The sequence below is a fragment of the Trichogramma pretiosum genome, unplaced genomic scaffold, assembly GCF_000599845.2.
Source record: "Trichogramma pretiosum strain Unisexual culture from Peru unplaced genomic scaffold, Tpre_2.0 scaffold3, whole genome shotgun sequence".
NCBI classification, from domain to species: Eukaryota; Metazoa; Arthropoda; class Insecta; order Hymenoptera; family Trichogrammatidae; genus Trichogramma; species Trichogramma pretiosum.
Window position 1 is genome coordinate 2,426,764 of NW_019641698.1, and position 15,563 is coordinate 2,442,326.

At 38.7% G+C, this 15,563-nt stretch overlaps 1 protein-coding gene across 1 annotated transcript; it reads right to left on the bottom strand.

Moving 5' to 3' along the window:
- Positions 1-669: 669 nt before the first annotated feature.
- LOC106650301 (chondroadherin-like) lies at positions 670-8,097 on the bottom strand. Its single transcript, XM_014368229.2, has 4 exons — positions 7,946-8,097; positions 3,348-3,479; positions 1,899-2,449; positions 670-1,252 (listed from the first exon to the last, which is right to left on the bottom strand). The coding sequence occupies exons 1-4, from the start codon at positions 7,961-7,963 to the stop codon at positions 703-705; spliced, it is 1,251 nt and encodes a 416-aa protein (XP_014223715.1). The 5' UTR covers positions 7,964-8,097; the 3' UTR covers positions 670-702.
- Positions 8,098-15,563: the final 7,466 nt, after the last annotated feature.

Here is a 15,563-nt window from a genome sequence, read left to right on the forward strand (position 1 = left end):
ATCTTTCAAAAAATTTTTATCAATACTTTCATCGTGTTTAAAAGTTCGTTAAAATGAGTTCATAGATTATTTTTGTTAGACGATTACTCAGCTCCCAAAGTATTTTTGAATAGGTGTATCATTTATGCATACATAATGATACCTTTTTAAAGCTCGTGAAGAAAATTTATAAGAATAGTTCGAGTTGATGAATAGATTATCTTTATCAGTATCATAGCTATAGCAGACATATTAAGCTATATTATATTTTTACGTAGAAATATTTATAAATAAGGCAATACCCTGAATTTTTATTACTTTCAATTGTTTGGCTCAAAATATTTCCTCGTGTGAAAAAACAGTAACACGAACGAAAATAATTGTAATTAAAACTTATTATTCGAAGAAGGATTGTAAAATTAAAAACTTTTCAGTGTATTGTGAAAGGAACTCATTAATATCAATATTGCATTTTACATTTGTTGCGTTTCTCTTGAACGCTTCTCAGATATGCTGCATTCAGAACATTAAACTTTCAGCCCAACATTTTTAATAAAGTTTTAATTAAATTGAAAATATATTATTTTGTACATATAGACATAAAGATTTGCACAACCATTCGAGTGAATACACTTTCGTAAAACAGCTTCGGCACGTTTGTAAATCCATATTCAAACAGGAAGTGAAAAAATGAACGAGATAAAAATAAGAACATCGTTGAAATTATAGGTACGAAGACGTAGAGGGCAAATCGTTGCAGGACAGGCTCAAGGCATTGAGCACGTAAAGGGCGAGACAGGAGATTACGAGGGCGAGATCGCGAGACCTTGGGCTCGTGGCCAAGCCGTAATTGTCCTTGGTCAGGCGATCGTGGCAGGTGGCGATGGACTCGAGCGGCACCGCGTCCATGGACTTGCCGTTGAACTCGGTCGAGATGCAGTAGTTGCGCCGTCGAAACTCGTTCACGCTGGCGCCCTGAACGAAGTCGCTCTCGAGCACCAGATGTATCTGGCAGTCGCAGGGGAAGTGATTGCCCTCGATGCTGCTGGAGTTGACGCGAAACACGGCGTCGCCGTAGTCCGGGGCGCGCAGCACGTGATTCTTGTGGAAGCGAAACGTGACGATGGACGAGTTGGCGCACAGGCGAAACTGATCGATGGCGTCGATCTTGTTGCTCACCACGTCGAGATTGTTGACGTGCTCGAGGCCCGCGAAGGCGTTGCGATGCACCACCCCGAGGTCGCTCGTCTGTATCAGCAGTCTGTGCACATACCTGCGTACGGATAACAGGCAAGCACACGCGTTAACTCGCGCGGCCCAGTTATTAATCACGCGCCGAGTCGCGAGAGAGAGCAAAAAAAAGTAAAAAATTTAGCAAAGAACGCGCGCAATTTTTAAATTCATAAGGAGACGCATCATCGTCGTCGTCGTCGTCGTCGAGCGAGGCCTGCAGCATGCAAAATCGAGTCATTTCGCGACTTGGAACTCCTGCGGTTATAGGTATAGGTACGCGTAGTGGTGTGCACAGGCGATGCCTGAACTGCGCACCAAACTTCATGCATAATCGATCGAGCTGTCGGTCAGGCCAACTTTTGGCCCATACTTTTTCAGCTGCTTAATCGATTTTTTTCTTTCATCCTTAATGGTATATACATATAAGGCTATACTATAATAATGTCGCGGCGCACGCCTCAACTTTGGCATACATTTTCGTTACGCGTGTCTTAAAATAAATGTGCTAAGCTTAAACAGCGCGTCGAGGAAAAAAAAAGTATATACGCGATTGTAATTTACGGCGTTTTCCAAAGCCCTCGTAACTTTCTAACGAGAGGTATTTAAAAATTGTTCGTAAAAAAAAACTTTGTATTATATTACAAAAAGCTGTAGGAAATTATGTATTGTTGAAGTTATATGTATACCTGAGTCCACGAAAGGTAAACGGCATCAAGCCCTTCAGGTCCATGTACGTCATCTTGAGAAAGCCGACGTGCTCGAGGCCGTTAAAGGCGTCGGGCTCGATGCTCGTGATGGTGATGGGCAGTATGAGATTCTGCACGTAGGTGAGCCCCGAGAAGGCATTGCTGTGTATGACTTTTAGGGGATTGTTGTTGAGCATGATGTTCTGTATCTGAGTGCTGCCGGCGAATGCCCGGCCTTTGATGTAGCCGATCTTGTTGTGAGCCAGAATCAAGGTCGAGACGTTCTGGAGCGCGGCAAAGGCGAACTCGCCGATGTAGCTCAGGGGATTCTGCTGGATCTGCAGGACGAGGAGCTTGTTGAGGCCGCGAAACGCGAAGCGCTGTATCTCCTGGATGTTGTTGGCGTCGAGATTCAGTCGCTTGAGCGAGCGCAGATGGCTGAAAGCGTCGCTGCGCACAACCGGATAATTGTTCTTCGACAGGGACAGCTCCTCGAGATTGTCCGGCAGTTTGCTGGGTATGCCCTTCAGGCCGCCCGTGTTACACAGAATCTGCAATCGATAACCCCCCGTTTATTTTTTTTTTCATTCCCGAGCCGAGAAAAGGCAAAATTACGTAACTGCGAAAATTCGATTCGTTTGTTTTTGCATGATTATAATTACTTCTGACGTAATTTCATCGGTATGAAAAATTTAATTCGAATCAACCGTCGTCGAAGGGATATTAATATCTCGATGAAAAATTTTCGTAAGCGTAAAATTATTGCTTTTGCCGCGAGGACTAAAGCCCGATGAGAAAATTCTATATAAATGTATCAAATGTATAAAATGTATAAAATCTCGTCAATTTCAATACTGCGAGGGGCGAACGAGTGCGTCTCGTTGATACATCACACACACCTACACTACTACACATCGATATAATAAATATGCACGCGGCGAGCAAAGGACGCAGGAGTTACATTCCATTTGAAATATTAAAGAAAAAAATATCGAGAGAGAAACACGCGACTGGGGATTTAAAAAAAAAGGAGGAAATGTCATTGCACCTCTAAGCGCGTTTTTAGTTTGATAAATATTCATGCGTGAGTACTTAAAAAAATGAAGTTCAAAGGCCGCTGCGTATACCACTATGCGTATATACTATCGTAATGAGACATGAATCCCCGCGCGCAAAAATATACGTATATATGTGCATTGTGCGGATCGTTATGTATGAACGCTGCAGCTGCCACACGCATCGAATTGCTACACGACCGAGCCCGAGTGTGTACACGCATCGCGTATATAACATTCGCAAACGATTTCAATATTTAATATGCATCATTAACGCTGCAACGTTTGCACAAACGAGATGCATACAAACACGCGCGTTGTACGTTGCCACGTTAATATTTGCATGATGCGCGTACTACATATGTTGTATATTGTGTATATAAATAACACGTACCTGGGTCTTTGATAGGCACATGCACTCGGCCACGCAGGCGAAGTCTGTTTTTGTGGCTACCGTAGTAATGCCACCGACGGCCCCGGCGAAAAACATTAATATTAAGCATAGCGACGTTGAATAAATCCAAATCTGCAATCAGAAACCAGTCCTTTTTACCCATATTCCATTTTCTCCTCCTCGTCCTTTCCCGCAGCTTTTTCTCGATTATTTGTTTTATATAAACTAACGAACTTTATATATCGTTACATGGCATAATGCTCGAATTCTCGAAACAACCTCAGCTACATCCTAAGATCTCCCGCCGTCGTTTTTTCCTTCTTTTTTTATATATATATACTACTACGAGGAGGACGGAGGAGGAAGCTAAAGCAAACACTCAATTTCTAGTACAGCTCGCGGAGTTCGTCGTACTGTTTTGTTTGAATTTCCACTTATTCGTCTAATAAAGTTTCTTCGCTGAAAATGCCGTATAGAGATATACGCAGAGTGTAGAGCTGCTGCAGCTCGACGATCGTCTTTTGCCGCTGCCACCGCGTCCTAGTAGCTCGTATGAGAGAGTAGTTAAATCAGTGGACATTTCGCTGATTGCCAATGAATATTCACTCTTTTATCGATGCTTGTAAATATATTCCAGAGTAGCCCAGGATAAACACAGTGCAGTGAGTACGTTTTCCCATTGTGCTTATGTATAGAGCTTTAATCCAGTGATTTTACATCGTGCCTAGTATACCTGTACTTATACGAAATCGCGTTCGATCTTCGTCTGTCCGCCCCGAGCATTGCTAGGGATTCGCAATTAAATAATATTTGGAATGTTTACGAGGTGTGCGTCAATTTAAGAGTAACCCAGCTGGAATCCGATATCGCAGCTCTTTGCGTTGCGTTAAATGCTCTGATTAATGGCACACTTGTATGCGGAAGAAATAAATGTATCTATTTATCCTACATATGTAATTCTATTCATAAAATTTACTATCTACGTTCGGTCTTATTTTTGATATAAAATAAAAACAGACGAAAGTAGCATTTTCCGGCCACTGCGTCAAACGGGAAATGTTATTTTCAGGCCACGAGATACGAACAATAGTGTATACCGACCTAGGCGGTGAAAAAGAAAGCCCTCAAGTGCACGTGTTTATCGGCCGCTAATTACACTTACCCTGAGACTTTTCTGGTTTCGCATCCTAGAGCAGTAATGTACGGTTTTTGTCGGTTTTACATGTACATTTTTAAATACTCTGAAATTTTCATATTAACCCGCAACATTTCTCTCACTGCGAATTTTTTTGGATAACAAGGGAATAAAATGCAAACAGCTGAATCTCACACACGTAGGACGCACATAATGAATGTCAAGTTACACACGTGAGCACAGAGCGAGAAGGACGAAAAAAAGGAGCCTGCGAGCCTTTGAAGTAAATATTGTTTCTGATGTTGTCGAAACTTTTTTCACTCAGTCACAAGTAGATGAGTTCAACCGCACCCCGCAGCATGATAATTCAATATTTTATTTCGCTGCGTGGAACTTCACTCTCTGCTCGTCGTCTTTCTTGCGTAACCTCGTTCAGTTTTCTTATACCCATACCAGCACGACCCTCTCTCGTGTGTCACGTTTCTAATTTAATCGAGCTCCGCATTTTTTCTTTCAAACATTTCAATTTCATTTTCATCGGTATTGAAAGTTGAATCAATGTCATTGAATGAAATTTTAATTGACGAGCTCGAATGATGATCTGTCGAGCCAGTCGGTTGAAATGTTCAATCTATGAATTTTCAATTCATTTTTTTTTAATTTATCAGAATCACTTCTTCGCACCCAAGTAATTGCTCAACATACCAAAAAAATTCAATTTAAAAACCACCAATTACTAAAACATGTCTACAAACCAATAAGAAAGAAGTACCTTATTTTTAATGGATGTATTAGTTATTATTTAAAGTTGATAATATATTAATGAGATTTTTTCCTTTTTGTAAGAAAAAGTAACCTGTTGATCATTCTGATACTAAAAAAGTCAAGAGACCAATGCGAACATATTCATGAATTATGGGAGGTGTACGTGAACGTGTGATGTTCTCACAGGGTAGTATTCCGATACTTGCCGAGTCGTAACCCCTGATTTAGTAAGAAATGAAACTCGTATAGTTATTATGGATTACTGCTAAATTAATTATCATTAGGATTTATCAGTAAAACTAACCAGAATAATGTGAGAAACTAAAAAACTTTGATGATAATAAGAATTAACAAATTTACCGAACACTTTTGATAAGAGCAGACTTTCAAGATAAAATTTAATGTATACGACGGGCGGTCAAAAAATGCAAAGTTTGTATAATCGCGAAAGAGCATAAAATATTTAAAGTAAAAAATAAATCACGTACGTGCCTGATAACTACTCAACACCCACTCAATATAAAATACTTTTCATCGTTTGGAAAAACGAACGAAAGGGAGATGAGAAGAGAGAGGAGAGAGATGAAATGAAAATTTCCAATGTCCAGTACACGTTTGAGCAATAAATTTACATACATGTATATTCTACCAAATATGCTACTATACTGCACATACAGCATAGAAATTTCTCGCCGCGATAAAACCTCTTTTATATATATTCGTGAAATATATAGTTTTCAATCTAATCCAAATTTTCAGCCGAAATAAAGTAATCCTTCGACGAGTAAAAATAAGAAGTTTTCACCTCGGTCAAATTATTTCGAGAAAATCCTTTCTCGTATAAACAGTGAAAAATGCACAGTTGCGGAAATTTTTCACGTTGAAAAACTAATTTGATTTCGCTAATAGCATTAAAATACACAGGATTGAACGAAAAGTTTGGCTCTTTGCATGTGCACGATTAAGTAAATAAACTAAATGCGGCGTAAATTTCGAGCGAGAAATCATTCTCATTCGGATAGAAATAAATTTCAGTGATAAATACTTGCCTGGCGGGCTTCAAAGGGGGGAAACAGTCGGGTCTCTCACCCTCGCGCTTTTACAGTGCAATTAAAGATATTATTATATATAAACGTTCGTCAAAAGGATCGTTCCAGCTCTGAAACGCTGTTGTATCCTGACTAAAATACAATATATCATCACGGCTACAAGCGAACTAAAAACGAAGAAAATTGTTTCGGTTGGGTAATTGCAATTAAAACTGAAATATTCTAAACTATCAGTACTTTGAATCATAAAATTTTGCTCGATGATGGTGTAAATTAGAAAAATTTTAGAGCTCAGGTGGGAGGAGAAATTTTATGACTTTAGTGAGAGACATTTTTTATACTGAAATATCATACCGCAAAAATTGTCAAAGGTAAATGTACTTTTTAACGATATAGCTCGATGAAGTCTCTATTTTTTTATGATAATAAAGTGACGAGGGATTTAATGCACTTCGGAAGATGATACGTCGCACTTACGTACATATATGATCCTTACAAGAAAATTACGTTAGCATTCGCATAAATATTTCATCCTCATTTTCCTATTCTTTGGCGACATATTTTTCACGTATAAAATGATAATAAAATTTTTGTCCCCCTTTCAGATGAAATATAATAAATACATTCAGGAGCACAAAACTGTGTGGAGTATTAGTGGTGACTTTCATCACGGATTCGCAGGATAAAGGTGCAATTATAAATTTGATGAGCAGTGCCATAAGAGGGATAAGATATAAAAGAGTTTAATTGAAAATCATACTTTGCCGCGCCGAGTACTACTCTACAATTATATACATAAATTTTACCATTTCGTGAAATACTTTGCGCGACTTGACTCGACTTCCAAGTTTTCTAATTATAAGGATTGAAGGAAAAATTTCGGAATGAAAAATATCTGGGCAGTTTTGCTTCTTTTGTTAAACAAAATGAATCATACGCTGCTATTGACTGAGAGTGTCCTGCGATGGCCCCGAAAGCAGCGTAGCGTATCGAGGGAACTTTTTCAAACTTTTGTAAAAAAATCTTAGCCAAACAAACAGTCTCTCTTTCTCTCTCGCTTTCTCTCTCTCTCTCTCTCTCTCAGTCTATACAGCGCGCGCGGAGGCGAAAAAGTCAAAGCTAGAGAGAAAAAAAAACGAGAAAAAAAGGGGGAAACGAAGTAAGCGCAATGAAAGCAGTGGAAATGGAAGGATGTATACGAGATGGACAGTTACAAAAGAGCGAGAAAAGATGAGAAAACAAGTTGATCTCCGAGCTTTCGTTCTACGTGCCGAGTGCCATGGGTTATATATATATACACCTAAAACAAGGTTGCAAAAGAGCATACAGGGCAAAGAGAGGCAGTGAGAGAAAGAGAAAGAGAGATAAAGATATCGGAAGTTAAGTAGTACGTAGCTGTCGAGCTCGGCTCCGCTTTTCGCGCGCCTCGGGCTAAAACAGGAGAGCTGGATACATGTATGTAAGGGAGCTGTGCGAATATCTGAAAGGTGGTCCTGCGCTTGCAACTTGTCTTCGTCTTTGCCGTTTCGTGCACGTGTGAAGATGTGTGTGTGTGTGTGTGTGTATGAGTACGTCTTGTCAGGTAAGCCTGCAGCATTCGTATACGTATATATATAGGTATGATGGTAAACACGAGCGGTTATATATACCTGCACGCTACGATACATCAATTCCAGAAGGCGTGCGGGAGCGCATGCCTTAATGTAGCCGGTACAGAGTGAGAGAAACCGAGTGAGTGAGCAGGTATAAGTAATTAAATTATCTCGCTGATGTTTTCTCCTCGAGATGACACACTGCAGCAGTAATTGAATTAATTTTTATATCCTTCCTCGCAACCGTCTTCTTGTTATCATTACTATTTCATTTCGTAATTTCAACACTGTCCGCGAGCGACGATCGTCGACGACATCACGAAGTACTCGATGTTTTCACAATGATCGACGACAAAATTCTATCGTTTGTACAGGTAAATATGCGTTCTCTTTCGAGATCCGTCGAGTCGAATCGAGAAATTATCACAAGGCTTGGCGGGTAGGATATTAGCGCGCGCTCGTGGCACGAGTACGCGTCCACGGGCCGAGCACGTGTCGCCAAATGCTCGGTGTATGGTATACGTGGATAGGCGCGTAGCGAACACAACACACGATGCGCGACTACCGAGCGACGATTGCTTATTAACGCTGCCGATCGCGATCCACACTGCACTCGATTCGCGTATTATTACTGCACATTACGCGCGCGCCTATTCGGTCTCCATATACAGTAGGCTAATATATACAGTATTTTGCGCGCTCCTCGCAAGCTCCGCTGCCGTGTGGATCTAGACTAGCAGCCTCCGCGCTGTGCCGTCGCTCACTCGCGAGTATATAGAGAGAGAGATTCGCCGCGCGCTCGCGATGCTCGCCCGGCCCGAGCTGCCGCTGCCAGGATCTCTCCGCTCCTGCCGTTTCCCCGTGGAGAAGTAGGGGCTTTATTTCAGAGCGCTGACTGTGCGCAGCTCGTGCGCAAGCTCGTAATTATTCTCCCCCTGCGCGCTCTCGGTTCCGCCGCGCGCGCTACACGCTACGATCGGTATATGTATGTATATATACGGTGCGCCCGCACATACTCTCCCACGCCACGAGCTGCAGCTACATCTATATGTAGCGGCGGTAGCGAGAGTATATACGTACGCAGGTATGCAAGCTCTGCAAGCTTCCTCCTGCGCTCGAGTTCTACTAGGCAATGACTATGTTCCCTGCTATGGATATACATATACGTATATAGAGACGGCCGTGTGTAGCTGCATCAAACGAGGGAGAGAGAAAGAGAGAGAGAGAGGGTGCAGGCTCACGGCGGAGGACTATACCTTATTAGCAGGATTTTCGCTATGCTGCGATCGGTGTCCTTTCCTCCTTTTTTCCTCTCTCTCTCTCTCTTTTAATTCTTTTTCTTTCCCTTTTTCTATCTCGTTCGATGCGCTCAAGATCAGTAATGGGAACAAGAGCTTTTTCCATCCCGCGCGTGCTACCTCTCTCTCTCTCTCTCTTTCATTCGAATTTCCAACAATGTGCCGGAGAGTAAAAGAATTAAAAAAAAAGTAGGAAAGAAAAAGAAAGAGAAGGGAAGAAGCGAGAAATGCGCAAACGACTCCAAGTAAGCAAGCTCTCTCTCTCTCTTTCTTTTCGCGTATATGCTATATAATATGCAGGTAAACAGCGAAGAGAAACGTGTGTGCATTTGAATGGCTCGTGAATTATTTATAGTAGAAACACACGCGTACGGACTGCGGGAGATAGAAAATGGCTTTTTCGGCGCGCTGCTTTTCGTATATATAATACACTCGCATACACGCACACACATTGCCGCGCTACCGTATACACAACGCACCTTTATACACACACTCGCATACAAAAGTCATCATCGCCAGAAACGCGTGTGTGCAGCAGTAGTAGCTTCGTTATGATGCATAGGGTGCGAGTGGAAGAGAAGAGAGCCGGAGCAGCAGCAGCTAGAGGCGCGAGCGATGCCACTGCGCCGCAGACTGCATATTATATAGTTGCGAAAGTATACATCGAGAGAGACTCTGCTGTGCCGGTGCAGTGCGACTTGTCTATGTGCTGCTGCTGCTGCTGCTGTTCGCATTACCGCGTGGCATGCAGTCTTCCAGTTTTAAGTGTCGGACGCGTTGCGGCCCGCCAAAAGATTAACTCGTCGGAATGCGCCGCCGCTTATACTCTCTACCACCTATATACATGCGTTCGCTGAATATTGAACTTTTTGGCAAGAAGTTTGTTAGCGAGATACTTCACACGTCCCTCGTTGTCATTTTCGTTGTCATCGTCGTCGTCGTCGTCGTCGTCCGCACGAGTTTCGCGCCCACAGTCGTATGTGTGTTTTCGACACTTGGATGACCATCGTGTGGTTTTTGTTTTTGCCCGCGTACAACTCGCCCGTCGCGCTGTTAACTTTTTGTTTTACATATCGAGATTATTTCGCATTTACATTTTAAAATGAACCCACGAAATTATTCATAATCATACTTTTTCCCAACATTTTGATGCGCCAACGTTTTATTCTGATTTCGCCAAATTTCGATCTCGTTTGTATTACTGTATATGTTAGACTTCTTTTTCAACTCCGTAATGAATCAAGTATATTTTTTCATAAAGTTACGTTTTAATCATCAAATTAATGGTGCTCTTGGAGTGGAAGAGAAAAACAAAGAGACGGTGAAAAATATGTTGAACTTTACCATTCATTTTCTAAAGCTTCTATATTATTTTAATTATTCTTATAATTAATAAACGCATGTGATTGGATGCTAGTGTTGTACTATAATATGTATTAGTCGAGCTGATTACTCCGGGTTTAGTTCGAAGACTGAAGCGTAGAGAATGAACACTAATGAGATGCTCGACCGACGCTATATGTACATTAATTTTGACGAGCAAAGAGAGAGAGAAAGACTTTATCTTTTATTGTTTCCAACGAAGGGGATATTTGCGCCTTTTTTTCATTCATTTTCCGAATATTATCTTGATCTCTCTTCTAAAAGTTCATCCTCTTTCTTTAAGTCCTTACTCGCTTAATTTTCTGCCTTTTTTCATTCTATTTTTACAGAATCTATAGTGACAGCTGGATTTGCAAACGGAGAAACGCTAATGCGACGTTTTTCAGTCTATACATGTTCATACAATTTATGTTATAACATTTGGGTAAAATAAGAGACAATATCATTCTTTATGGCACACACTTCACTCTTCTGCGGCATACTCGACGAAAAAGCGCTGACTTACTTTTTCGATACAAAAAATAGTCATTGAAAGTAAATATTTTACAATCATAAACATGAGTAGTTGCGGTTAATCTCAATGTCTTTCGTCAAGAGAACATAACTGGAAAGGAGTTGGTTAGTATCATTGAAATATCAATGGACTGAAAAAGAAAGTATATCCCGTACAGCAATAATGAATTTTTAAAAGTGGATTTGAATCCACAAAAATAGCAAAAATAACGATGTAAATATTGAAATTTTTGATCCAAATAGTACAACTCGTTAATTGCTTGAGATTAAAAAATATTTACTTGCTCAAGGTCATGTAACAGGCTAACATAACTTTGAAGAAATTAACTGCTTTCATTAGAAAGATATCAGCTAAAGATCTGACGTGCGCGTTTGTAGGTGGAGCCAATCAGACATCTTCAAAAGTGAAAGTAAAAATTTGTGAAGAATTTTAAGCCAAACGACCCAAGCATGGCGGAGCATGTCACTTTCTGATGACTATGTCACTACAGCTTCTATGTCAAACCATCACGCAAAGATAAAATATCTAATTTATTTTAAACAATTCCAGATAAACTATAATACACAAAAAAACCATATCACAATATAAAAATAAAATTTTACTACCCCTCTCTAATGTGACTAGTAATCATCATACAAAATGTATTTAATTAACCGTTTATTTTTACGAGATCAAAGAATGTAAATTTCTTCTGAAGTTTTAAATTTGCATAACTCTCACAGTTGCCACTATATAGAAATAGAAATATTCATAATTAATTGCGAGTGATCTTTGATTTTAATTATCGAATTTTCTTATGAATATTTCCTTCAACGATTGTAATGACAACAAAATAACTTTATTTTGTTTGAGAATGTTTACATTCATATTTTCACAGCTACGAATAGGTGATACGAAATTTCTGTAATAACTAAATTTCGGTTAATTGACAAAAATCCAGGAGAAAATTTAAATAATTGAAAAATATCAAATCACCTTTTACGTATCAGTGACTTACAGATTGAATGTTAATAACAATTCAATATTATACATCAAATTTTGTTGCTCGATTTGAAACTCTGTTATGAATAGACACTGTAACGGGTGCTATGCTCAGAATTTCTGATTTGGCCCGTTCGGCTTAAGACAATATTTTCATAAAATTAATAATTTTTGTTTATTAGTTATCGGCGATCATTAGCCGTCGAGTGCTCGTCGAGTATACATGAAAGTAGTGGTTTCTAACGTACAATTATAGGCACTAAACAATCATAATTATCTTCGGCTCGTGAATAAATTCATTCTTGAATTATTCATATAAAGCGCACATGATCAGGGTAGACGAATAAAAGAAATATTTCTTGTTACTTCGTATTGAAATAAATTTTTGTGTGACGTTCAAAATGAGCCGCATCGTTAAAGTTCTGGATCAGCCTCCATACATTGTAAGCGGCGATTTAGATTTCGATATGTATATGGACTCACCGAGGGGACCGAGGCCGATTATTCATCAAAGACCTTTCAGACCAATCGAGTCCATGACAGAAGCACTTGAATTGGCAACTGCAGAAAAAAGTCCGCAAGAACGTAAGTACTTTCGTTTTTTTGTCGCTGACTACACGATTTGAAACCGTTATTTGTTTTCAATTTATTGAAATGATTTAAAATCGAAAACTAGTCAGAGCTAAAAAACACGATTTCTTACGGTGAAAAATTATATCAAATAATCCAATTTGTTGTTCACAGGTAAAATAATCTTAATTGTCCGAGGGCTACGGATAACTGTTCCTCAAAATATTTATAGAAGAGTATTACTACGTAACGATGCAGGGACTATTGCTATAAAATGCAGAGACGAATTGTTAGCTCATAGAGAAGTACTGGCGGCAACTAGTGAAACTTTAGAAGGGCTCATGGCGCTAAGTAGGAACCAAAGAAGTATAAAAATTTATCTGAATCGTGTTCACCCTTTGGCGATGCGTTTATTACTTCGTTTCTTATATGATAATTATATTGAAGTACCCGAAACCTTGTTAGTAGAGTTCAATAAGCTTGTTAAAATATTCAAGGTAAACATAATAATCAAATATAGTCATTTTAACACTTCAAAAAAGTATTATCACTCAATAAATTTTCTTCGTTTTTCAGATTCGAGCTATGAATCAAGTTACGATTTTCTCGAAAAATGATTGGTATGGGCGTGAAGTTGAAAGTATCGATTTTTCGCAAGATTTTGTTACAGAACCTATTTCTGTGTATGATTTCGATAGATCTTTAGTCGAGGAAAATAAAAATAAATCTAAGAGTAATTCAATAGACAAAAACGAAAGAATAAAAGAAAGAGGAAACAAACCCGAAAGAAGTAGGGAAAAAGAAAGAGGAAACAAACCCGAAAGAAGTAGGGAAAAAGAAAGAGGAAACGAACCCGAAAGAAGTAGGGAAAAAGAAAGAGGAAACAAACCCGAAAGAAATTGGGAAAAAGAAAGAGGAAACAAACCCGAAAGAGGTAGGGAAAGACAAAGAGGAAACAAACCCGAAAGAGGTAGGGGAAAAAAAAGAAGAACCAACCGCGAAAGAGATTGGTTTGAAAAAGAAGGAAACAGACTCGAAAAAGGATTTCTTTTTTCCGACGAACAATCTTCAGATTCTTCACATTCTTCACATTCTTCAGGCAGGGTGGAGCTAGTTAAAACGTTTCAAACGCTGCGTCTGAAAGGTGAAGAGTTTAAAGAAAAATTGGAAAAAATGAAAAATAGAATAAAAATCATGAAACAAAGTGGGTCTGTTAAAATTGTAGAAATTGAAGACAAAAAACCCGAATCCAATGAAAAGCTACGATTGAATGCTGAAAAGCAACGATTGGCAGATGCTGTAGAACAAGTTAAAAAAAGATGTATGAATGATATTGAAGCAGCTGAAAAATATTTCGTACCACATAGGAAACTAGAAAAAATTAAAAAAAGTTCAACAAAAAATAGGAATTTTTTTAGTAATAAACGACTATCATGAATCTGACGCATGCAATTGTATTCTTAATGTTTTCGTGATGGAAAATGAACTATTAATAGAACCATTGGATGAAGCGTTGGAGGAACCTTTAAAGAAACAACTAGAAAAAATATTGAAAAAAATTGTAAATTATACGTATTTTATAGCACAAACATCTTGATCATTTGAATTTATATTCATGTTTATACCAAGGTTATTTTTTACCAAGAAAATAACCACAAAAGAACTTGTACCATATGACAATTTTTCATTTCTGGACGCGTTTTTATTCACATTGAGCATGAAATTAAAAAAAATGTTATTTTTTGAAAATTTGTAAATTTCACATTTAGACATTTATAATTTACGAATTGACTTGGGTACAAGCCATATAATTTTAATAGAAATAATTTTCTATATTTTGTAAATAAATTAGTGAAATTGCCTTAAATAGATATGTACTCGAAAAAATGTAAATGATATCGAATATATTTCAAATCTGTGGTTCTCGTTCAACATTTCAATTACATTCAATATGTATATTTTTCAATTGTGAATTTATTTAAAAAAATATAATAATAATATATTAAATGAAACAATTCGTTTCTTTTTTTTCTGTTCTGTATTTTAATATCTCTGTCCTGAAATAGTACATTTTACAACGGAAAAAGTTATCGTTTTTAAACAAAACGAGGGCCCGAACCGAAGGCAAGTTAAAAAACCATCTGCGCCAGTTGATGATACTATTTTTTCCCCACGAGAGCCTCAAATTTGAGGCAAAGTTGCGTACATTGGGTTAGAATGGTAAAAATAACCATTTTCGAACTACTTAAGTTTGGAATAATCATAAGAAAACATTTATCAACCTTAGCTTATTGAAACGTGAGAGTTTCATTAGACACTTATCATTCGTATCACTTGTTTTCACAAAAAAAAAAAAAAATGAAAAACGTAGTTTACGATATGATTTTGTTTCGGCCACCAGATAGAAGATCGATTGCAGCAGAAAAGAAAAAACACTTTTTCAGAGGCAAGATCCTGAATAATTGAGAGTCGTGACAGGTAATGACTATAGCTTCTCATAGTCGTGTAATCATCATCATCATCTTCATTTTGAAACCAATGCAAAAGCCTCATTAATTTTTGAAAGTATCGACAGAAGCTGCGAGTACGCGATCGTTTATTTGCTTACGGAGTAATTTTCGTCGCGAAAGAAAAAACTCCAACAATTATAATCTCGGAATGGTCGCGCTCACGGCAAAGTTCAATTAGTATAGGACAAGCTTCGCTGATCGCTATATACGCATATAATACACGTAGAGCGCGCGAACGAGCGCGCGGCAACAAAGCTTAATTTTATCGCTAAAACTGCTATACAGGGCGCAATCAAGCCCGACAGTCTAAAAATCTGCTGCGGGGCTGAAAATCTTACCATGCAGCTGCGTATAATAGCGACAAGTAGAGAGGACGAGAGAAAGGAAGCGAAAAGAGATAGAGGAAGAGAGAGTGAGAG